Below are 26,480 nucleotides of genomic sequence, written 5' to 3'. Positions count from 1 at the left end.
GTCAAGAAGCAGTTTTTTCAAATCTAAATATAGATCTGTATTGGCGAATTGATGACATTGGGTTAGATTTTGCTCTCAAAATAACGGTGATTCTAATGACGCTCGCAGTTATTTATGTGCAAATAGTACAGCAAATTCAGGCGCGGGGCAGATGCGCTGGTAAATGCGGATATCCCAAAGTTGCTGTTCGCATTGGGTCGCTCCATCGTTAGTTTTGCAAAAGCGACATCGCACTGTGTGGCTCACTACTGAAATATATTGACTGGTATGAAGTTGCTGTATTTGTGCAGTAGATACAAATTAAACTCGCCAGAGAAAGTTAGATCAAGTTATTTCAAGTCTAAGTACCTTTTTAACAATGCGATAAGTGTTAATTTACTGTCAACAACCTCTCTAGCACTGAAAATTAACTATTACAAGTTTGGAGTCTCCATTCCTTCAGGTTTTAATTGTTATTGGAGATTTTAAAAATATTGGGAGAGAAATTGGGGAGCGTCACGTTTAGGGCGCTAACTTTTAAAAGTTTGAAAAATTAGCGCAATCGGCAGCAGGTGGGGCAGTAGCTGTGGAGTGCTGCACACTGGGCCATGCAGCGCTGCCGCATTGAAAAGCTCCTTCCCTCCCTTATAAAGGGAAAGGCTATCGATGCAGGCTCTGCAACAAAGAAAAACTTGTCTTTCACCGACGGCAGCCGCAATCCCATCCGATCAGCCCGATGCATTCAAGCAAAGTGTCGGTCTGATCGATCATGGGCAAAGACCGCCAGAAACCTGAAAGACAGATGTTAAATTTTTTTTTGTTTTATGAATTTTTTAAATATATTTTTTTTAAAACTTACCTAGGCCACCCTTGCCTTTAACCATCACCCCCGAAGCAGCCGGCCTCCCGATGGACACCTCCTGCAGCTGCTGATGTTTTCGTTCAGCGATGCTGCAGGGGGCAGAACCCAAGTTCAGGTCCGGGCCGATGCATACAGCGATGACATCACAATCTACAGGCGTAGGAGATGGTGGTGCAACAACGCACCATTGCCACCAACGTCCTGCCGACTGTGGCGGGAGTCAATGTTATTGCCGCACTCAGAACCCGGTTAGCGCCCGTCATCACCCCCCGGAGGCGATAACAGGAGGTGCTAAGGAGGCCAATTTCTAGGCTGTTAAATTAAAAAATTTTTTAAAACCTTTTCTTTGTCTCTTTTTTTTTCTTTCTTAATACAATCTTTCTTTCCAACTCTTCATTTCCCTTTCTGTTCCTGATTTGGCATTAAATTCACTATTCTAATTTACACTTCCATCTCAGTCCTTAGGCCGTTTATTTCTCAATCCTTCAATCTGATTGGTTAAGAGTACCTGGGATCATGTGGGCAGGTGCTCCAATCAGCAAACAGGTCTCTAATTAATACAATTAGAGATTGTTATTATTTGAAGTCCTTGCCATACAACTATTAGATCTTTGGCTATCTCCATTTAAACTTCAGTACTTTGAAAATATACTGAAATATACTGTGTAAATCCTTCCATTTCCAGCCTCAGAATGTCAAAGCTGGCAGCAGCCTCACTCAGAACACCAGCCATCTGACGGTAAGAATGAAATAGTGGCTTGTAGTTTAAGCTTTTACTACATACCTGGATTTCCAAAAGGTATCCCCATATGCTGTGCAAACAGGCCCTGCGCCTGTTCACACCAGCTGTAAAATTTTTTATACGTAATTGCTGGGCAATTAGCCCAACTCTGCGGCAGCATTAGGATTTCAATGTCGGATTGAGTAATTTGTCAAGTTGTAACGTTACAGATCACAAGTTCAGGATTTAGTGCATGCGGAAATCCTGAACTTGCTGTTCATTTCAAAGGCGGTATGACGGCATACTCAAAGTACGTTGTCATACCCACCGCAAATTCTGCCCCATTAAGTTTTAGTGTTGAAACATATTTGATGGGGTAAGTGGCAGATCATAAACTGTATTAAACACTATGTGATTGTGAAGGATTTTGAAAAGTTTTGGGATTGTGTTTGATTATATGTTAAGGAGATAATTATCATGATGCCCTGCTAACCATCTCCCTGTTTGCCAATTCTGGATGTGAGATACATATAAATACACATGCTACAAAATACACAGGTTGTCTACTTTATAACAGAGAAACTTTGAAAAACAAATATCTCCAGGATACCTTAGCTAATTTGTGCCAGAGGTCATATAGATATTCGAAGACCAGGGCATGGATTTTAGGGCACCGTATGCAGTTGACATCTCCCAAAATGCCCAAAATTCTTCTCCACAACACAGCAGCTGCATCAGCATGCCAACCAGTGAGGTTTCCTCCAGCGATGATACTGCACTCATCTGCAAGGTATTCACTACTGTCTGTAGATTAAAATAAAGATGTCAAAACATAGTTTTTACTACAGGTACTTCAATTATTGGCCATGATATATGTTGCAGTTCTTGCACAACAATCATGCAAACCCACAGTGCTTACATTAATTTTTAGTCAATTCAGAACATTATAGCAATTGTTTCCAGTTTATTACAATTCAGAGAAACACAACAAGCAAAGACAATAGCCCTGAATTTGCAGTCAGCGGCGTAGCTAAGGAGTTCTCTGCCAAAATCCGTTAGAAATTTGCAGTTACCTGGTGTGAACCCCCCTTTGAGAACTTGCGTTGTTTTGCTGCACAGAGTTGTGCACAGGGTAGTAGCCCACGGATCCCAGGAGCGCACCGTTGTACGTAATCATACCTGGGATCACGTGGGGCATTGCTCTTTTTGATTCTTACCCAATCAGAAAACAGAGGCGATTGCTATGGTTTGTGGTTGTAGATGTCCCCAATTTTTTGTGTAGCACTAATAAAAACCCACTATGAAAGGGAAGTTATTAGTATTTAAATATTTAACTTACACAAAACAAAAGCCAAACAAAATTGGAAACTGTGAAAGGATTATTAAAAATAAAGTTAAGGGAACAGTGGCAGATTTATACCATGTTGGATTCAAAATTTTATATCCCAATGAATATTTCAAATAACGCTCAGCATTCGTATAATGGAAACGTGTCAGTTTAAAAAATGACAAAAGGAATGATAAGCGAACTTGCCTAGGGCAAGGTCATTCAGAGTCAGCATTGCATCTTAATTCTTTTTCTAGTGGGTTTTGACAAAAGTGACAAGGTAAACTAAGAAGGCACTGTTAATTTAATTTCAAGATCATTAATATCTATACAATTTTCTCATCCACCCCCACCCTCCCCTTACGCTGTGCCGTAAAAATTTCCAGTGTAATTAATGTGCAGTAGTTGAGCAATTAGCCCAACTTTTCATCAGCACGTTGATTTCAATGGGTAGGTAAAACGTGCAGCGAAGCCAATGCGGAGTTGGAACTTGACAGATCACAAGTTCAAAAGCGGTACGACAGCGTACTCAGGGTACTTAATCATACCGACTGCAAATTCAGGGCCAATATAGTTGTTCTGCACGAATATGCTGTGAAACAATGAATCACAGAAGTCAAATACGCCACGTTTTCTAATACGTTTTTAAGTTTGGACTCCAAACCTTCATAAATATAATGCGGAGAAAAGGGTACACTTATGAGACATCGACAAAGCATTAAGTTTTGTACACAACTTGAATTCCTCTTAAATATAAAAAATCAAACAGAATGGTGTAATGAAACAGCGCATTTTGATGTTTGGTTCGGAAAAATCATGACAGATTAAAATATATAACAGTAGGATTTACATATCTATGATGACATTGAGAAGTGAATTATCTTTGGACCTACCAAGCCTACATATACCTATTTATTATGACTTGCTTCTTAGATAAGTTAAAACATTACTGATAAATGTTGTAATGAAATGCAAGTTACAAAAATGTGATGCTGTATCCTATACATGCATTTGTATGACAGTCCTCCTGAGACACCTTCTGAAAATCTACTTGCACTACATCTACTATTCCCTTTACCTAACCAGCACTTCTTCAAAAATACAGGTTTGGGAGGTGCTGTCTTCTGCTCTTTTCAACATTGATGACATCCTGTACTATGAGTCTTGACTCTGCAATCTGATTTCTCAGTGGAAAAAAAATGTTGAGGTTGGAAAGCTTGCTGATTGATTTGAAATCAATTTCAAAGCTCTGTCTATATTGATTTCCACGAGCATGGTGATTCCATCTCTTTTATGAGAGACATGGGTATCCAATTTTAATTGTGTGACTTTGGATAAGCAATGGCCTACAGTTCCTAGATTAACAGCAAGAATCCTCAGGAGGGGCAAGTGAACAGAGTCCACTACAGCTGTCACATGCCAGTATGGTTACATTGCTGCTGGCCTGATATTATAAATCATGAGAACATAATAAATAGAAGCAGGAGTAGGCCATTTAGCCCCTTGAGCCTCCTCCGCCATTGACGAAGATCATAGCTGATCTTCTGAGTCAACTCCACTTTCCTGCACTATCTCCATATCCCTTGATTCCCTTAATATCCAAAAATCTATCGATCTCGGTCTTGAATATACTCAACAACTGAGCCTCCACAGCCCACTGGGATAGAGAATTCCAAAGATTCACCACCCTCTGACTGAAGATATTTCTTCTCATCTCAGTCCTAAATGGCCAACCCCTTATTCTGAGACTGTGACCCCTGGTTCTAGACTCCCCAGTCACAGGAAACATCCTGCCAATCCCTGTACGAATTTTGTATGTTTCAATGAGATCACCTCTCATTCTTCTAAACTCTAGAAAATATAGGTCTAGACTACGCAATCTCTCCTCATAGGACAATTTCCCCATCCCAGGAATCAGTCTGGTGAACCTTTGTTGCACTCCCACTATGGCAAGTATATCCTTCCTTGAGTAAGAAGACATAAACTGTACAAAATACTCCAGGTGTGGTCTCACTAGGGCCCTATACAATTACAGTAAGATGTCTTTATTCTTCCACTCAAATCCTCTTGTAATAAAGGCCAACATTCCACTTGCTTTCTTAATTGCTTGCTGTACCTGCATGTTAACTTTCAGTGATTCATGTACAATGACACCCAGGTCCCTCTGAACACCAACATTTCCCAATCTCTCACTATTTAAAAAAAATACTCTCCAGTGTTGGAGAGAGTGCCGAAGACTTAGCTAACACTTGTACATCTCTTCGACTCGTCCCTTCGTCCAGTGATATTGCAGCAGAACAGGGATTTGCCTTTCGATGTCGGTTTTCAGAGTGTTGAAATCAAAACGAATTAATACTGCAGATCAAGACCATCACACAGTGGTATTCCCAATGCACTGCATCCACACCTCAGCCCAACCATCCATGCCTTTAGCAACTTCTCCAATGCTGCCAAGCTCTAACCTACACACATTCCAACACATCCAAGTCTGCTGTTGTCATCTTATCCCAAACTAAGTCCCACTGGTTATTATCCCATCCTCTTCTACTTACATCAACTCCCTGCCTCGCTCATTGATTTCAAAATCCTTACCTTCCTTTATAAATCTCTCTGTATCCTCACAGTTTCAACTCCAGTGTTTCCCCCTTCTCTATACTTCACTACTGGTGGCATTCTCTTCCTAAACCCCTCCATTTTTCAGCATCTCTCTTTACATTCTGAACTCTCCTCAAATCCTATCTCATCGATTACAGTTTTAGACACCTCCCCAACTCGTCTTACTTCCACTCCTGCTTCCCTCTTTTCTAACCTTTTTGGAACATTTTGCAACATTAAATGTGCAAGATAAGTGCAAGTTGTTCCACACATGAACAGGTAATTTCATTCACTTTCTGTTGTTTGTGAACACATTAGTCTTCCAGTTCTTTGCAGACAGATGGCAATGCCATCTCACTTCCTGTGGAAGCAGCAATTATGAACGGTGATTCAGTCAAAGAGAATGATGTATTCATTCCAAAACTCTCAGCTGCAATTCATCTCAGGTCATAATTATTCATGTCATCATCATAGGCAGTCCCTCAAAATCGAGGAAGACTTGCTTCCACTCAAAGTGAGTTCTCAGGTGACTGAACAGTCCAATTCGGGAATTATAGTCTCTGTCACAAGTGGGACAGACAGTCGTTGGAGGAAAGGGTTGGTGGGGAGTCTGGCTTGCCGCACGTTCCTTCTGCTGCCTGCATTTGTTTTCTGCATGCTCTCGGAACTCAGCGCCCTCCCAGATGCTCTTCCTCCACTTTGGGCGGTCTTTGGCTAGGGACTCCCAGGTGTCGGTGAGGATGTTGCACTTTATCAAGGAGGCTTTGAGGGTGTCCTTGAAACATTTCCTCTGCCCACCTGGGGCTCGCTTGCCGTGTAGGAGTTCCGAGTACAGCGCTTGCTTTGAGAGTCTTGTGTCAGGCATGCGAACAATATGGCCCGCCCAACGGAGCTGATCAAGTGTGGTCAGTGCTTCGATGCTGGGGTTGTCGTCTTGATCGAGAACACGAATGTTGGTGCATCTTGAGACAATCACTATCACTAGGGAGGTAGTGCTGGACAGGCTAATGGGACTCAAGGTAGACAAGTCCCCTGGTCCTGATGAAATGCATCCCAAGGTATTAAAAGAGATGGCAGAAGTTATAGCAGATGCATTCGTTATAATCTACCAAAATTCTCTGGACTCTGGGGAGGTACCATCGGATTGGAAAGCAGCTAATGTAATGCCTCTGTTTAAAAAGGGGGGCAGACAAAAGGCAGGTAACTATAGGCCGGTTAGTTTAACATCTGTAGTGGGGAAAATGCTTGAAGCTATCATTAAGGAAGAAATAGCGGGACATCTAGATAGGAATAGTGCAATCAAGCAGACGCAGCATGGATTCATGAAGGGGAAATCATGTTTAACTATTTTACTGGAATTCTTTGAGGATATAACGAGCATGGTGGATAGAGGTGTACCGATGGATGTGGTGTATTTAGATTTCCAAAAGGCATTCGATAAGTTGCCACACAAAAGGTTACTGCAGAAGATAAAGGTACGCGGAGTCAGAGGAAATGTATTAGCATGGATAGAGAATTGGCTAACAGAAAGCAGAGAGTCAGGATAAATGGGTCCTTTTCAGGTTGGCAATTGGTGGTTAGTGGTGTGCCACAGGGATCGGTGCTGGGACCACAACTGTTTACAATATACATAGATGACCTGGAAGAGGGGACAGAGTGTAGTGTAACAAAATTTGCAGATGACACAAAGATTAGTGGGAAAGCGGGTTGTGTAGAGGACACAGAGAGGCTGCAAAGAGATTTAGATAGGTTAAGCGAATGGGCTAAGGTTTGGCAGATGGAATACAATGTCGAAAAATGTGAGGTCATCCACCTTGGGAAAAAAAAAACAGGAAAAGGGATAATGGGGAGAAATTACAACATGCCGCGGTGCAGAGGGACCTGGGGGTCCTTGTGCATGAATCCCAAAAAGTGAGTTTGCAGGTGCAGCAGGTAAGCAGGAAGGAGAATGGAATGTTGGCCTTCATTGCGAGAGGGATGGAGTACAAAAGCAGGGAGGTCCTGCTGCAAATGTACAGGGTGAGGCCGCACCTGGAGTACTGCGTGCAGTTTTGGTCACCTTACTTAAGGAAGAATATACTAGCTTTGGAGGGTGTACAGAGACGATTCACTCGGCTGATTCCGGAGATGAGGGGGTTACCTTATGATGATAGATTGAGTAGACTGGGTCTTTACTCGTTAAGAGTTCAGAAGGATGAGGGGTGATCTTATAGAAACATTTAAAATAATGAAAGGAAGACAAGATAGAGGCAGAGAGGTTGTTTCCACTGGTCAGGGAGACTAGAACTAGGGGGCATAGCCTCAAAATACAGGGGAATCAATTTAAAACCGAGTTGAGAAGGAATTTCTTCTTCTAGAGGGTTGTGAATCTGTGGAATTCTCTGCCCAAGGAAGCAGTTGAGGCTAGCTCATTGAATGTATTCAAATCACAGAGATAGATTTTTAACCAATAAGGGAATTAAGGGTTATGGGGAGCGGGCGGGTAAATGGAGCCGAGTCCATGGCCAGATCAGCCATGATCTTGTTGAATGGTCCGGAGCAGGCTCGAGGGGCTAGATGGCCTACTCCTATTCCTAATTCTTATGTCTGGCCTCCCAGGGGATTTGCAGGATTTATTCATGTATAGTCTTCCTTTCTGAATTACTGTGAATGAGGTAGGATCAGGTCATAGTGGTTCTGATGTTTTCATTTGATCTGAGCTGGACTGGACAGTGGTATTGAAGTTCTAGAAAGCTATGTACTTCCCCTCCAATCTCTTTATACTGAAAGGGGCTACTCCCCAGAAACTACTTTCCCTTTTCTGTATAATTTTCATCCTCTCAGAGTGCACTTGTCTTCCCCCAAAAATGTGTTCCCTCTTAATTAACTGATTGTTTGGAGTTCTGATAATCATGCCCAAGGCATTTCCTGATGTAAATTCCAAAATTTGCTTTTTTGGTCCCAACCACCTGTATCAATATCTGGCCTGACTGATTTCCCACTGCTTGGTTCTAGTCGAAGATCTCAGTGCAGTAACTATCTTAGTTTATAGGTACTTCAATTTTCCTGTGGATCGGCTTAGCCTTGATCCAAGTGTTTTAACATTAAAATTTGCACATTTGGCTGCCCTGCTGTCTGTAGCGTGATGATAGCCCTTTTCCTTCCTTAATTCTTCTCAATTTTGTTTTTTGTCTAGGGTTCGGGTGGCGTCATGTGCATTATAGCTACTGTTAAATAATTCATTAATTCCCAAACAGTTTGAGAGATAAATGGTTACACATTACAATTCCTGTCCCCGTACTAAGCTGGGCATTAAAAAAATACCTACTTACAGGTACTACCCCATTAGTGTAGACTCCAATAGGGACAACAAAGTTAGGCCTGAGTTATATTCTTGGCTAGGCTAGCTGTACAAAATATTTCTGTATAATGTCCCTGCACATTGAACTGTACATTATGAACATGCATTGATCCCAATAAAAGGAATGGTGTTGCATTAACTAAATGTAGTTCTTTAATTTCCAAAAATAAACATTGCATAAAAGTACTAAATTTTTAAGGGAAAGCTGAAATTTGGAATTTAAAAAAAAAATCAATATTATTGTTTCCACCTTCCAAGAGACCAAATTACATTTTGGGTGAAATTTATGCAACATAAGATTTTGAAACAGGATTTATAAAGAGCACTGCCACCAACAATTTTTGCACATTAAGTTAAAAGAAATTATGGCAAGATGAATGAAACATATCCGTAATGACTTGTATTTTTTTTGTAACAACACATATAGCAGTAGATTTTTGGTTTCATCACCTGGGCCCACACTTTATGGAACCCACCCAATTTTCAATCCACTGATTTCAACAGAATACAAATCAAGGAAGGTTCTAAACAAGGATGGACAACCTGCTCTGCCAGATCACTGCCCAGGCAGTGAAGATGAAAATCGACCCCATAGCTTATAAAAAATTAAGTGTGCTTTTTTCAAGTGTCAATTGGATTTTGAAAAAGCAAATATTGCACCTATCCAATAGAAATTCTGATTAACACTTTCATTGAAATAATGATTTTAAGAAAAGTAAAATTGATTTTGATGATACCAAATATTAGCAGCTTCAAAGAGTTTCATATAGGTTTTTATATTTGAATCTAGCATCCTCTACTGGATATTTTCTGCTATATCAAGATCATTGTTTCAGTTGTACAGATTTTCAGATATATTGCAAACTAAAATATAAAGCAGTTTTCGCAAAGTTGTGATGTAAATTTCCAAATATATTTATTTATGGACTTCTATTTTATTATATGCAAATGTGCAAAGTTACATCGTTTAAAAAAAAAACATTTTATTAGAACACTGGCCAATTACATTTGTTCAGATCTATTTCAACGATACTCTTATACTACCACCACTGCCCCCCCACCTCCCCCCAACCCCCTCCTCCACCAGAAAAAAACAGGACAGTTCAACTAGCAGACAGTTCCACAGATCATATCAATGCACTCCCTGGGCAACCTGCCTGGGGAAATTAAGCAAGAAACTGTGACTTGTATCTACCACTATTAGTGGCCATGAGAGCCTATAACTATTTTCAGGTGGGGTGTTCCCCAAGGAAATCTGAGATCTACTAAATTAGTTCAGCTCCTATTCATCATCTCTGATAAAACAGAAGTTGGGTGGGTCCCTCACTCATCCATCCATCAAAAGTCATTTTTGTCTAGAATAGACTGATGATCTTTCATGGTCTGGAAAAGGTTATTAAGTGTGGTGACTGAATGTCAGGTCTTTCAGACAGAGTTTTGCTTGGAGATGCATTTCTAAGCTACCTGAATATTCAGATCCCCCTGTTCCTGGGCATATAAGATGGCCTACAGTAGAGCATGGAGGAACATCGGGCGGGAAGGATCACATGCCCATATGGGAGCTCACCCAACTGATAGAAAATTGGGTATCAGTTAATTTTTTACAACATGATCCATGCAATCCTCTCCACCTGATTTCTCTCTATGCACTGTGCATAAGCAATCCAATATGTCCAGGTGCAACATCAGAAGCATCTATCCTTTAACTTCCATCGGTCACAATTTCACCAACGGGCAGTAGAATATGCCAACATGGCGCCCAACTGTAGGTCTCATCTAGAATGTGATATCATACATTAATGAAAAAAATGGAGCAAATGTTTAACTGTACAGAGATCAATATGCTGAACATGCATGCTAATGAACATGGTCATATTTTTCTTTTGTATTTTTTTGAGCTACGTGAAAAGGAATCACGTAAAGCAAGTTGCACTAAAGTTACTTGAAGGGCAGCCAGAATTAAACAACAGGCAGTTGGGCTGGAAGTAGATATATTCATTTTGATTGTGAAACCCTCCAAAGGTTATTTATTCCAAATACTCAAAGTTCATTATATTTATACAACAGCAAACCGAGTTGGATCACTAAACCTATTTTTCTGGTGATTTGATCCCAATTTGCTACATTAAATAATGTATAGTTGTGAATTCAATGCTTCAGTTATGAGTTGTTGGCCACAATCTCAAACTGTTTCAATCATATTTTCTATGACATTAGCATGCCCATAACATGTACTGTTCCATAAAAATTACTGATACTTTGTTCCTTAAAGTTGTGGACATCTTGAAACTGACATTAAGATATATCTGGTATCAACAAGTGATCAATATTGAAAGGATAATCTCAATGTTCAATAGTTTTTTGTTTTCTTGCAGATATGTTCATATTGAAACATTAAAGTTATTCAAATCTGATTTAGGATTTTCAAATGTAAATTAGAGACAGTGATAAATAAAGCAGAATAATGAGGTTGTTTGTACAAAACATTTGCACCATATCTTTTTAGAAAGCAGAAAATTCAATGAACCAACTAAATTACCCCCAACAAAGAGATTAAAAAAGAAAATTGTATGAATCAATCAAAAAAGTACCCAGATCCTCAGGAATTTGCAAGACAGACTGATGCAATGTTTCATCCAGGAGCGGGGGAGAGTCCTTGGATTCAGGTTGCATGGGGAAAGCTGAAGAAAGGGTGGGGAGATGGGGCTGTGTGCAAGCTGCAGAGAGGGTAGGAAGGGCAGTATCACAACCTAAGAAAGAACAGAAAAATATACATCACAGGTTTGCTTAAATGAATGCACCAAATTAATGTACGATCATAATGATTTGTAACTAACTCCCTTTACTCGGGATGAAAAACCCTTCTGCAATATTCAGCCGCAGGTTGGCCGACAACATTTTCTTCAGGACGGACATACTTTTTCGGACCCTCAACAAAAACCCTTTACAATATTAACCGAGAATTAAGCTTGTACTTTCACTTTAAGTCAACAAAAACTTTAAAATCCCTTTGATCTTTTCCAAACAAAATGATCATACATCAGCTGCAATTCATTTAAATTTCAGTAATGCACATTAATTAAATTTAAAATCAGAAGACAATTCAACAATAGTCAGATTTGAATGCTACACTGAATGCTTCTGAATAATTTCACGTGAATACTAAAAACATTAAACTATTGAATTCACTTGTTGGCTCCTTTTGAAATGTGTTGTTAACATAAGAAACATTGTCATTTGAGTTGTTTTTGTAGTAAATAGCAGAATGTTGCTTAATTTTGATTTCTCAAAAGTAAAATTACAAGCATTATAAAATTTAAGAGTTTGATGGTCAAGATCATTTTAAAATGTATCGTGCACAGAACAGATGGAAGTTGTGCTTAAAACTGTGGTCACTGGTCATATCATAGGTGTAGCTCTGGGGAACCAGTGGATGTGGTGTATTTTTAAGTTTCAGAAGGCCTTCAATAAAGTGCCACAAAAGAGGTTATTAAACAGAATTAGGGTTCGTGGGATTGGGGGTAATATATTAGCATGGATTGAGGATTGGTTAACAAGCAGAAAAGAGAGTAGGAATAAACGGGTCATTTTCGGGTTGGCAGACTGTAACTAGTGGGGTACCGCAAGGATCAGTGCTTAGGCCTCAGCTATTCACAATTCATATCAATGATTTGGAGGAGGGGACCAAATACAATATATCCAAGTTTGCTGATGATACAAAGCTAGGTGGGAATGTGAGTTGTGAGGAGGATGCAAAGAGGCTTCAAGGTGATATAGACAGACTAAGTGAGTGGGCAAGAACATAGCAAATGGAATATAATGTGGAGAAATGTGAAGTTATCCACTTTGGTGGGAAAAATAGAAAAGCAGAGTATTTTTTAAATGGTGAGAGATTGGGAAATGTTGGTGTTCAGAGGGACTTGGGTATCCTTGTACACGAATCACTAAAAGTTAACATGCAGGTACAGCAAGCAATTAAGAAAGCAAATGGTATGTTGGCCATTATTACAAGAGGATGTGAGTATAAGAGTAAAGATGTCCTTCTGCAATTATATCATCATCATCATAGGCAGTCCCTCGGAGTCGAGGATGACTTGCTTCCACTCTAAAAGTGAGTTTTTAAAGTGACCGTCACAGGTGGGACAGACAGTGGTTGAAAGAAAGGGTGGTCGGGGAGCCAGGGTTGACGCTTGGTTTCTGCTTGTTCTCGGCGATGGGACTCGAGGTGCTCAGCGCCCTTCCGGTTTCATCCACTTTGGGTGGTCGTGGGCCAGGGATTCCCAGGAGTTGGTGGAGAAGTTGCACTTTGTCAAGGAGGCTTTGAGGGTGTCCTTGAAGCGTTTCCTCTGCCCACCTGGGGCTCACTTGCAGTGTCGAAGCTCTGCGTAGAGCGCTTGCTTAGGAAGTCTTGTGTTCGGATGATGTAGCCCGCCCAACGGTCTCAGAATAAGGGTTCGGCCATTTAGGACTGAGATGAGGAGACATCTCTTCACTCAGAGGGTGGAGAATCTTTGGAATTCTCTACCCCAGAGGGCTGTGGATGCTCAGTCGCTGAGTATATTCAATACAGTGATTGATAGATTTTTGGATACTAAGGAAATCAAGGGATATGGGGATAGTGCAGGAAAGTGGAGTTGCGATAGAAGATCAGCCATGATCTTACTGAATGACGGTGCATGCTCAAGGGGCCGAATGGCCTATTGCTGCTCCTATTTCTTATGTTCTTATGTCACTGGTCATATCATAGGTGCATGTATCATGTCCAATTCTAGGCATGAAGACAGAAAGGAAACTTTCAAACCCACAAAGGTGGCACAGGGAAGAATGAGACTGACCCCTGGCTTCAGAGGCACTAGTTAAGAGGCCTGCCACAGATATCCAACTTTCATGAAAAACTGAAAATTATGGAATGCAATCCACAAAATACTTAAAAATTCTGGAAAATCTCAGATCCATGTAATTACAGAATTTGACTTTATTCAGGATCATAAATCAGTGACACGGAGTACAGTTTTGGTCTCCGTATTTAAGGAAGGATATACTTGCATTGGAGGCTGTTCAGAGAAGGTTCGCTAGGTTGATTCCAGAGATGAGAGGGTTGACTAATGAAGATAGACTGAGTAGGTTGGGCCTATACTCATTGGAGTTCAGAAGAATGAGAAGTGATCTTATTGAAACATACAAGATAATGAAGGGGCTCGACAATGTGGATGCAGAGAGGATATTTCCACATAGGAGAAACTAAAACTAGGGGACATGGTCTCAGAATAAGGAGCCACCCAATTTAAATTATGAGGAGGAATTTTTTCTCTGAGGGTTGTAAATCTGTGGAATTCTCTGCCCCAGAGAGCTGTGGAGGCTGGTCACTGAATATATTTAAGGCGGAGATAGACAGATTTTTGCGCGATAAGGGAATAAAGGGTTATGGGGAGCGGGCAGGGAAGTGGAGCTGAGTCCATGATCAGATCAGGCATGATCTTACTAAATGGGCGGAGCAGGCTCGAGGGGCCAATTGGCCTACTCCTGCTCCTATTTCTTATGTTCTTACGACACTAATTATAAATTTCTTGCGAAAAATCCAGAACTCATGCAATAAAGACAGTATTTGACGTTCAGTCACTGTAAACCATTAGACTATGATAAAAGACTGGATAAATTTCAGTTTTTCAGCCTTGAAAGGAGACAAATGAGAGGTGACCTCGTGGAAATATACATGGCAATTTAAGTTTAAAAAAGACAAATCCAGAACACTGCTTCAAATTAAACTATAACAAGAGGGCGCACATTCAAACTACTGCAAGGTAAATTTAGGACTGATATGGGAAGTTCTCTTCACATAGTGATCAGCACATTAAATGATCTGAGTAGGTTCGTGGTGGAAAAAACTTTAATAGTTTAAGAAACAGTTGGGTGCTGTGATGGGATGGGGGGCATTTAAGGTCTTTGAGTGGATGAACCAAGCTGTGTTGAAAGGCTTTCCTCATCTATACTTTTCTTGTGGTTCATCATACTACCAAGTGGTAATTTTACACACTAAGTTAAGTAATGTATAAAGTTCCAATATATCTATTATGTTACCCTGAAATGCATTCTTTTAACATTCAATTTACTCCATAGTTATTGTAAAAACTTCAAAGCAAAATGTATCGTGCCATAAATCAAGTGTTCAATGCAATAAAATGAGTAAGTTAAAGGGTTGGATTTTTGGCTTGTTGTTGTCTCGGTTTTTGCCCCAGAGGGGCAGCAATAGTGCCGGTAAGCTCATTCAGGTGGGCGGCCAGCTTCCAGCACCCCAACGGGGTTTAGGGCCGGTTTCGGCGCAGCCTGGAACATTACTGCCCGGAAGTGACGAGCCAGTGTGCAATGCCCCTGGTTGCGACACCAGCTTGACTTTTTACTCCCGCTTGATCCGTAGCACTCTGTGAACCGCAGTGCTGGGACTGCCTGTGAAAGCGGGCAGTCCAAGCTGTAGTGGCTACAGTGAGGCAAGTAATGTCGACCTCAGGTAAGTGTGATTGTTTTTTATTTTTTAGCGATTTATGTTGTAGTGACGCGAGTTATTCATTGGGAATGTTTTTGGTGGGGGGTTTTCAGGTTTTTTTTTCTCCCCAGGCCCTTCGCTCCGAGGCCAACTGTTTAGCTCAGGATTTTCGCATGCTCAGCCAGCCTAGCGCCCCAACACCTCCCTTAACACTCCATCCCACACTCAGGGCCCACCTGCCCAATTTTGCTGACTGAGGCACAAACTGCTCCTGGGCGCAAAATTTACCACCCCGCTGCCATTACCACCCCTAAATGAGCAAAGCCGAAAGTCCAGCCCTTAATATTTAATCAGGCACCATTTGAAATCACCTGTCTCCATATCAATTTATTCAGTCACACAACAGGGCACATCTGATTTAATACCCATTATTCTTTTAAATACCCTGGGTATTGTTTCTGGATTACAAATAGTTTCACTATTTAGGAAACAATGAGAAAATAATCATTTCATTCTTCAATTATTTGTGACATTAGTGGAATCAATCACAACAGTTACAATAGATACAAGAACTACTGCAGGAGAATCATCCACATTATGTCTAATTTTTAATATCTCAGTCACTAATGATACTGAATACTATTCCTCATTCATTTTTTTTGTAGAACATCCAGAACAACAACATGTGGTGCTCATGTTGCACAGCTTTTATACGCTGGTAGTTAATTTCTTAATGACTCATTGAGAGGTGAAGGCTATAAAAAGAATATTCGATTGTGCAAATAAGGATTTCAAACACTTGAAATGTAATTGCAGTAAACATTTTGCACTCATCATTAAAAAGATTCCATCAATAGCGAATTAACATCTACGCATGATTCAGTATGTCTACCTGACAGATCTTTTGAAAATCTGTATAAAAAACTGATATTATCGTACAACTAGTAACACATGGTTTATTATGACAAAAACACTTCTCTTATTTGCTCCAAGATACAATATGAAGTTATAAAAACAAAAATGAAACTTTAGTAAATATAACTTAATTTAATGTTCAGCACTCTTGAAAATTTCCATATGCATTTTAATTTTAGTCCAAATGTGATAAGGTGAATATGGTAGCACCATCTGGGCCAATATTAACCGATAACAGTGCCAAAAGTGTACTGAAATCCAGTAATTTGTATTTCAAATGTATTGTGCTTCGTGAATAGTGTAGTCAATAAAATGAAATAATATGCAAACATCAATTCTGGTCTTTAAAATAATTACCACCCACAAAAAGTGACGTTTTATTCAATTAATAGAATTAAATTAGTATAAACTTTCCAAAATGCTCATACTTGTTATCATGAACCTTGCATTTTGTCTATCCTCAGCCCATGCCACATGTACATTTCATCAAAAAATTCAATTAGGTTTGTTAGACACAACATACCCTTAACAAACCCCTGTTGGCTCTCTCCAATCAGCTCGAATTTCTTTAAGTGCTCATATTCTGTTCTTAATTACAGATTCCAATAGCTTCTCCACAACAGATGTTAGACTAACAGGTCTATAATTTTCTGGTTTCTCTCTCTCGCTCACCTTTTTTAAATAATGGAGTTACATTTGCAATTTTCCAATCGAAGAGACAATTCCTTAATTGAGAGCGCTTTGGAAGATTATGGCTAAAGCAATTTCCTCGGGTGGAAACCATCAGGTCCTGGGGATTTGTCAGGCTTTAGTGCCATTATTTTTTCTAATACGGTTTTCTTGTTTACCTTAACTTTAGTGATTTCCAGTCATTGATTCATTATTAGTCTCCATGGAATGTCAGGTATATTATCCTCTTCCTCCATTGTGAAGTCTGGCACAAAGTATTTATTCAACAAGTCTGCCATTTCCTTATTTTCATTTGCAATATTACCCGCATCTGTTTTTAAAGGGACCGCATTCCCATGACTACCCTTTCGCTTCTAAAATAATTATAAAAACGTGTGTTAATCTTGAAGTTCCTCGCAGGTTTTGTTGAAAAATATGCAAACTTTCCATGATGAACCTTTAGGTTTAAAAAGTATCTCAGACATAATGTTCAGTAATGAGCCACAGTTGAAAGAAGATCTAGAGGTGATGGATCACCTTGTTGATTCGGACCACAAATTTAAAATTTAAATTTTAAGATTTAAAATTTGCAGCTGTAGCAAGTTTAGGGCTGGTGCCACAAGGCTTGACCTGCAGAAATTAAGTGAGGCCGGTTAAATTGGAGAGGGGGGCTATGTGATGAGCATTGCAACACACTAAAGAAATGGAACATCGTAAATAAAATCCTGAAAGGATGTGAAGACGTGTATATTTCCTATGAGAAGAGACAAGCCTATGAGAGAATGCCGCAGTGGCTTCATGGGGATTTAGTTAGGCAAGTAATGTTAAAACAAAAAGGTATTTTAATGCTTATGAACGGTGTATTTGTCCTTTGGTTAAGGAAACCAGTTACTGTAAACAAAAACGAATATTACACAAGCTAAAATGAATCTAGAAAGGAAGATAGTTGAACATAGTCAAAATAATGGGAAAGCAATTTTGGCCAGTTAGCGAATAAATAGGACTGTTGCAGGGGGACTGGGGCAGAATTATAGATGACATCGATGGCAAAAACTGAGCAGCCGCTTGCAGAGCAGATAAACCAAACCTCAAACGAGTTGCTTACACATCTCAAAGGAAATAGTGTAAGCTAAACTAAGGAGCTTAAGGTGGATAAAGCAACAGGGCCAAATTTATACTTTTCTCGAGTACTAAAGGAAAAGGCTGAGCATGCCTTATTTTACAAAATGGCCTCTTGTACAAAATTCAACTCTTTGGCCTTTTTCTTTCGAGTGGAGCGGAAGTCGGTTATAATGGGATGGAAGTGGGGCGGAGAGCAGAAGATCGGTCATAAGAGGGGTGGAAGTGGAGACCGGACGGAGTCTCCGCCGCTGTCAGTCATCACGCTGGTGTTGATGACGTCATCACACTAGCGTGTCACCACGCCACTCCCCTTCACTTAAAGGGGAGAGCCGCTGCAAGCTCTGCGATTATTTTAGTTAGGTCCACTGGGCCATCAGGGAGGGTTTCGGCAGGGCCAGCGGCTTGACATGCAAAAGGGGATGCCAGGCTGCCTGTTGGCGGCCCGGTCGAAGCTGGGGCATAATTGTCGGGCTAACCTGGCAGTCAGCCAACAAATAAAATAAGATGGCAGCTACGGCAGTGCGCCCTCCCCTTTGATGGCAGCCGCACCATCATTTTGCACACACTGCACAGTGCACTGACAGAACAAACTGTCGGGGCACCGCACTACGGCTGCAAGATTTTTTAACGTGAATTTTGCTTGTGGAACGGGAGAGCAGAGGTGCTCCCTTTGATAACACACAGTGGAGGGTTCGGCAGCAGCGGGAACCGCCACAAAAGCCACCGAGGAGAATTTCGCAAGCGGCAGCCATTCGACAGAAAAACAGCGGCCATTCGACAAAATATTGGCGGCCATTTGACTCTGCCATGCGGCCGCTGCTTTCCGGCAGTAACAGGGCTTATCAGGAGGCTGAATTTCACCCCCAATATTTCTTAAAAGTTGCATAGGAGGCCACAAAAGGGAGCATGCCAATGCAAAGGTGAAGAATCCCTGCAGTGCTGCAGTGGGAACATGACTACAGCACAAGAGCTGGTGAGGACCTTTACAGCAGTAGAGGTACCCTGAAGACTCCCATTGAAAACCTTGGTTGAGATATTCAGCAAATAAGTCTTTGGAGCTGACACGGAGAGGAGGCCCCCACAAGGCCATTTCTCTCCAATGGAGGGAAATCTAGCCCTTCACCTCCTCTTTCCAGGGACTACCGTGTCATCTTCCACTAGCAGACCTACAAGTGGCAATAACTGGGGCAGAAAGAATCCACTCGGCACCTGGAGCCCCTCATCTCTGCTGCCATTTATGTGTGGCACGTGGGGAAGGAGTGAGCAGCAGCGGCCCTCCTGGGAGTGACAGGAATCCCCCACGTGGCAGTGTGGCGGCACTCTGACTTATCATATGCATTTTCCAACATTCTCCACTGCAATTCTTCCTGATTTCATGGAGGAAAATCCCCCTCTAGTTGTCTACCAGCTGCACTCAAGACGACAGCAATCAGACTTAAAGGTACAAAAGAGGGAGCTATACCAGTAAACCAACAGTGGTGTGAGATAAATGACGATGTGGATGAGGAAGCTGTTTAGCAGGTCAAAAGCAGCAGTAAAGTTGGTACCGATGGAGAGCCAGAGAAAGGGGAGTTGGAGATGGAGCGCGAATTGATGAGAGTGCTGGAAGTGTTTCTTTTCCTGTAACAAAGAATAAAACCGGCGTGGTTAGAACTATGCCAACAGATGTGGCCGGCATGGGAAATGCGAAGTGAAAGGTCGAGGGGGTATCCATGGGTGTGGGTAGAGGAATTTTATATTAAGAGTAAGGTTAAAAGAGAACATAAGAATTAGAAGCAGGAATAGGCCATTTGGCCCCTCGAGCCTGCTCTGCCATTCAATAAGATCATGGCTGATCTTCTACCTTAACTCCACTTGCCTGCACTATCCCCATATCACTTAATATCCAAATATCTATCGATCTGTCTTGAATATACTCAACAATTGAGCTTTCACAGCCCTCTAGGGATAGCGAATTCCAAAGATTCATCACCCTCGAAGTGAAGAAATTCCTCCTCATCTCAGTCCTAAATGGCCAATCACTTATTCTGAGACTGTGACCCCTAGTTCCAGACTGCCCAGAGAGGGGAAACATCCTCCCTGCATCTACCCTGTCAAGCTCTGTAAGAACATATGGTCAGAGAAGCCAGAAAAAAGCTGGCTGGAGGAAGAAAGCTGTAGACTGCAGGAAGATAATAGAATGGTCAGGTGGGCAGAAAAGTAGCAAATGGAATTCAATCTGGAGAAGTGTCAGGTAATGCATTTGGGGAGGGCTAACAAGACAAGGGAAAACACAATAAATGGTAGGACACTGAGAAGTGTAGAGGGACAGAGGGACCTTGGAGTGCATGTCCACAGATCCCAGACAGTAGCAGGACAGGTAGAGAAGGTGGTTAAGAAAGCATACAGGATACTTGCCTTTATTAGCCAAGGCAAAGAGTATAAGAGCAGGGAGGTTATGCTTGAACTGTATAAAACAATAGTTAGGCCACAGCTAGAATACTGCATACAGTTCTGGTCACCACAATACAGGAAAGATGTGATTGCACTAGAGAGGCTACAGAGGAGATTTAACGAGGATGTTGCCAAGACTGGAGAATTTTAGCTATGAGGAAAGATTGGTTGGGCTGGGGTTGTTTTCTTTGCAGGTGAAGAGACTGAGGGGAGATTTAATTGAAGTGTATAAAAGGGGCCTAGATAGAGTGAATAGGAAGGACCGATTACCCTCAGCAGTGAGGTCAATAACCAGGGAGCATAGATTTAAGAACATAATAGGAGCAGGAGTAGGCCATTTGGCCCCTCAGGCCTGCTCTGCCATTCAATAAGATCTAGGCTGATCTGATCATGAACTCAGCTCCACTTCCCTACCCGCTCCCCATAACCATTTACTCATTTATCGCTCAAAAATCTGTCCATCTCCGCCTTAAATATACTCAAAGACCCAGCCTCCACGGCTCTCTGGGGCAGAGAATTCCATAGATTTACAACCCTCAGAGAAGCAATTTCTCCTCATCTCAGTTTTAAATGGGCGGCCCCTTATTCTGAGACTATGTCCCCTAGTTTAGTTCCCCCTATGAGTGGAAATATCCTCTCTGCATCCACATTGTCGAGCTCCCTCAGTATCTTATATGTTTCAATAAGATCACCTCTCATTCTTCTGAACTCCAATGAGTATAGGCCCAACCTACTCAACCTATCTTCATTATGTCAACCCCCTCATCTCTGGAATCAACCTGGTGAACCTTCTCTGAACAGCCTCCAATGCAAGGATATCCTTCCTTAAATACGGAGACCAAAACTGTACTCAGTACTCCAGGTGTGGCCTTACCAATACCCTGTACAGTTGTAGCAGGACTTCTCTGCTTTTATACTCTATCCCCCTTGCAATAAAGGCCAACATTCCATGTGCCTTCCTGATTACTTGCTGTATCTGCATGCTAACTTTTTATGTTTCATGCACAAGGACCCCCAGGTCCCTCTGTACTGCAACACTTTGCAATTTTTCTCCATTTAAATTATAATTTGCTTTTCTATTTTTTCTGCCAAAGTGGATAACCTCACATTTTCTCACATTATACTCCATCTGCCAAATGTTTGCCCACTCACTAAGCCTGTCTATATCCCTTTGCAGATTATTTATGTCCTCACAATTTACTTTCCCACCCAACTTTGTATCGTCAGCAAACTTGGCTACATTACACTCGGTCCCTTCATCCAAGTCATTAATATAGATTGTAAATAGTTGAGGACCCAGCACGGATCCCTGCTGCACCCCACTAGTCACTGTTTGCCAACTGGAAAAAGACCCATTTATCCCGACTCTCTGTTTTCTGTTAGTTGGCCGATCCTCTATCCATGCTAATATATTACCCCCAACTCCATGAGCTTTTAGCTTGTGCAGTAACCTTTTATGTTACTTATCGAATGCCTTCTGGAAATCCAAATGCCCATCCACTGATTCCCCCTTATCCACCCTGCTCATTACATCCTCAAAGAACTTCAGCAAATTTGTCAAACACGAGTTCTCTTTCATAAAACCATGTTGACTCTGCTTGATTGAATCATGCTTTTCTAAATGTCCCGCTACTGCTTCCTTAATAATGGACTCCAACAATTTCCCAACGACACGTTAGGCTAACTGGTCATTGGTAGAAGGATTAGGGGGGAGCTGAGGAGAACTTTTTTCACAGAGGATGGTGAGGGTCTGGAACTCACTGCCTCAAAGGGTGGCAGGGGTGGAAATCCTCATCACATTTTAAAAGTACTTGGATAGGCACTTGAAGTGCTGTAACCTACAAGGCTAATGGACCAAGAGCTGGAAACTGGGATTAGGCTGGATAGCTCTTTTTCAGCCGGCACAGACACGATGAGCCGAATGGCCTCCTTCTGTGCCGTATATGTCTATGATTCTAAAGATAGAAAGTGTAATTAAGGTAGAGAGTTAGTATTTGGTCACCAGCTTGAGGAAAGATAGGAGAGAGATCCTACAAGGAAGTCAGCATGGGTTTTGAGAGGGCTGCAGACAATAAGAACTTTAAATACAAGGTCGAAGATTGAAGGCTGGGGGAAGATATTTGAATGGGAATGCCCAAAGATTCAGGCGAAAGCTCGAGGTGGGACTTGACAATAAGAGTAACACTGTTGTGGTTTATAGTGGAATATGTAGCCCGGCAGGGAGACTTTGACAAGGGTTAAGAAGTCAGGTTTCTGTCAGTGCTAGGATGTTGATTGATACATCCATGTGGATGCTGAGGGCCTTATTTACAAAGGTGCAATATGGAGTAGATTGCTGTGGTTGCTTCTCTGCAAGAACCAACAATGGGCATAGTCAAAGTTACCACAATTGGAAGAGGGAGCCATGAGCTTGGTGATGAGATTCGAGGCAGCAGTAGGAGGAATGGTCGGCTGGAGAATAGGATTAGATGGGATAATACCGAGGGTGGCATTTTATTTTATGTAACCTAAAATTTTCTTGTGCCTTCACTTGTGTGCGCATGTTCACTGCTACCCAAACCCGAGCGCTCCTATCGGCCTCTTTTCACCCAGGCTTGTTGTACACGCTTTTCATCTCCCACCTGCTCTTGTCACTGCCTCCTTTAGACCAGTTTTGTTCTTTTTAAAAGAAACTCAAATTCAAATGAAAATTAAGAATGGAATGGAATATTACAATTTCTGAGTGCATTAGAGGATGATAAATGTTATTATTGTAAAAGAATTTACACAGTGAGTTACTTCTTATTAGTTTAAAACAAAACTAGTTTTGCATTGTCATTCACCTAATCAAACACTGTATCCATGTGTAGCTGAAAATGGCACAGAATCTAACCTTGCAAGACTTCAGTGAGAAGGGGCAGTCATGATATTTTCCCAAGGTTGGTTAAGTCAGGGGATGAGCAAATTAATAAAGACGGGGACATGTAAAACACAATGGGCAAGATTTTCCACTTTTTTTTTAGGCCAGTTCGTTAGATATATTCAAAAGGGAGTTAGATGCGGCCCTTATGGCTAAAGGGATCAAGGGGTATGGAGAGAAAGCAAGAATGGGGTACTGAAGTGCATGATCAGCCATGATCATATTGAATGGTGGTGCAGGCTCGAAGGGCCGAATGGCCTACTCCTGCACCTATTTCCTATGTTTACTATGTTTTGCATGCATAACGCCCAATTAACATCCATTTTAACGCTGAAATGACATAACACCCAGATATCGCCCATTTAGCCACAAAATGGAAACTGACGCCCATTTTTTGGACACTTATCGCTGAGCGTTACTTTCCGCATGTAATTAGCGCCGAGATTCAATAATACCGACCGCCCACTTTATTTTATCGTAAAGATCACATTTGCCGAAACCAACACCCAGGAGATAGGCCAGCATCAATTTCACCACTTTGCACACATCTCACCCACAATATCGCTCGCCCAAAAAACCGCCCAGAAAAAGTGGATTGTTCTGAACGAATCACAGCGGTATGGACGCCATGTTCTAAATTACATGTCGCATCATTTAAAAGGCTGCTCTGCTTCAATCTCGAGGAAGTTCGGATATACTCTGGAGATCTTTGGAGGTAATGTGAACATCTGAACAAACATCTTTATCATACTGTGAACGATTGGAATTTAATAAGTGTCTTCATCGGGACATTCATTCTTTGTGACCAATCGGTGGAAAACAGCTATTGCAATGGGGCCTGTCCTTTCTCACCCTCTCTTGATGACCAATTACATGCTGCAGACTCGAGATGGCAGAAGGTACAACTCCACAGTATTATGTGCCCAATGTAAGAAGTGCCAGACTGATGAGAAGGACCAGACATTACACCCCCTGCAAGTACAGGGAGGAGCAGTCTTATCTCAACTTGCCCTTCCACAAAGAGGTTATCACTGAGGTATGCCAGCTCATAAGGGGAGAGCTGCAGCCTGCCAGCACCATCAGTACTGCAATGTCTGTTGAGGTCAAAGTTACCACGGCACTGTCGTTCTACGTATCTGGTTCTTTTTAGGCCTCAGCTGGTGACATTTGCGGTCTGTCTCAGCATGCCACACATTGCTGCATTAGACAGGTCACTGAAGCCCCGTACGCCGCAGGATGGAATTTATCACCTTCCCAAGACTAGGGAGGCTCAGACTGAGAGGGCTTTAGGATTCTACCGAATTGCTAACTTCTCCAAGGTGCAGGGGGCAATAGACTGTATGCACATCGCGATGCTGGCACCTTTTCAGGATGCAGAGGTTTTCAGGAACCACAAGGGATTCCACTCCCTGAATGTACAACTCATCGTCAACCACCAGCAAATTATACTGGCAGTGAATGCTCAATTTCCGGGCAGCATCCATGATGCTCACATCCTGCATGTGAACACTTTACCTGACTTGTTTAACAATCAGCCACAAGGTCAATGCTGGATGCTTGGTGACAAAGGATATGGCCTCGTCACCTGGCTGATGACCCCTTTGCATGACACCCACACCGAAGCCGAGAAGCGATACATCGAGAGCCACAGAGCCACTTGCAATATCGTCGAGAAAACCATTGGAGTGCTTAAGCAGCGCTTTAGTTGCCTGGACCACTCAGGAGGCGAGCTCCAATATCACCCTGAGCAGGTAGCTCAATTCGTGGTGGTGTGCTCCATGCTGCACAACTTGGCTATTAGGAGGGGACAAAAATTGCCAGAGAGTCTGACAGTCTACCTCAGCAGAGAGAGGAAGAGGAGGACGAGGAGGTGGATGCTGATATCGGCCCAATCAGGCTGATGCTGAAGCCATGCCCCGTCCCTCTATAGACCGCATGAAAGGGCCCGTGGTGGCATGATAGCTGCAAGACTCTTACATCAGGAGCTCATAAATGAGCGCTTTGCCTGAAAGAACGTTGGTGGTATTTACAAAGCTGACACACTGCTGGCAGCGCAGGTCATACATCAATGATGGGCACCACCTTGGTGCAAGTTAAAGTTTATGTTGATTGAAGTTAAGTGTAATTATACCCTTTGACGTTAAGGAATCACTAGCGTGTAACAGTGCAGCTATCTGAGCCAATGCACAACAAGGTTTTGTTAAATAAAAAACATTTAAACCGAACATTTCTCTGAAATCGTAAGTATTTCTGTAAAAACCAACCCCCCCCCTCCCCCCCCGGCTTCTCCTTCCCCTCCTGACTCCAAGCCACCTGGCCGAGGAGCTCCTCAGGCGATGCTTCATTTAGGGAGGGGGATGACGGCCGAACTACTGCTTGGACAGATACAGGAGAGAACAGTTGCTCCTGGCTCTCGTGTTGTGGGCAATGGGGGTGCGGCACCTTGGGGTGCAGTGCCGCGCTCCGAGACCACTGGGAGCCCTGTCACCAGTGTTCCTGGCTACCAGCTCCAGGGCCTCCTCCATCCCTTCCATGTTATATATTATTTGTTGGACAAAAACTCAGTTCCAACTATGTTCTTGGTGCTTAGTAGGCTTTTTGCTGCTGGTGAATCTCCCTCGTGCCTTCCACAACAGGCAAACAAGCACACACCACAGCCACACACGCTTTCAGTCCCTCTCTCTCTGTCTCCTCTTCTGCACGTGTCATGATGACCCTTAATCTCCTGAATCGTGGGAATCGAACGTTGGCATGCCGTTGCTAAGCACGGCGACACTTTACGGCAGACAGTCAGAGAGATTTAACACTAACGCCCATTTCACATCGCTCGCGGTAACGCCCAATTTCAAAATTGGAGACTAGGGGCTTTTGGGAATGGGCGACAAGCTGGTGATCTGAAAACCCATTTTTACTGCCCACGCCGGAAATACCGCCCATTTTTGGACGATCTGCACAAAAGTGTAAAATCTAGCACAATGTGCTTCACCTGCTAGAACATAGGTGCAAGTCCCTTTAAGATCACAAAGTCTAATGCTGTTAAGCAAACGGTGGATTCATAAGGATGTGAATTAAGAAGATGCAGACATCCTGACTCCATATTTTATGCTCAGAGAGAACTTCTTTTTGTCTTTCTACTT

At 42.1% G+C, this 26,480-nt stretch overlaps 1 protein-coding gene across 2 annotated transcripts in view; it reads right to left on the bottom strand.

Moving 5' to 3' along the window:
• The window catches only part of ralgapa2 (Ral GTPase activating protein catalytic subunit alpha 2), a 468,335-nt gene that overhangs the window by 389,324 nt on the left and 52,531 nt on the right, over positions 1-26,480 (bottom strand). For both annotated transcript variants that reach the window (XM_070889893.1, XM_070889894.1), the window contains 2 exons: positions 11,416-11,574; positions 2,173-2,366 (listed from right to left, as the gene is read on the bottom strand). In XM_070889893.1, the coding sequence (XP_070745994.1) occupies positions 2,173-2,366; positions 11,416-11,574 (353 nt within the window). The remainder of the gene's footprint in view (positions 1-2,172; positions 2,367-11,415; positions 11,575-26,480) is intronic.

This window comes from Pristiophorus japonicus, chromosome 9 (assembly GCF_044704955.1).
Source record: "Pristiophorus japonicus isolate sPriJap1 chromosome 9, sPriJap1.hap1, whole genome shotgun sequence".
In the NCBI taxonomy this organism is placed as follows: domain Eukaryota; kingdom Metazoa; phylum Chordata; class Chondrichthyes; family Pristiophoridae; genus Pristiophorus; species Pristiophorus japonicus.
This window is presented reverse-complemented; position numbering and strand designations above follow the sequence as displayed.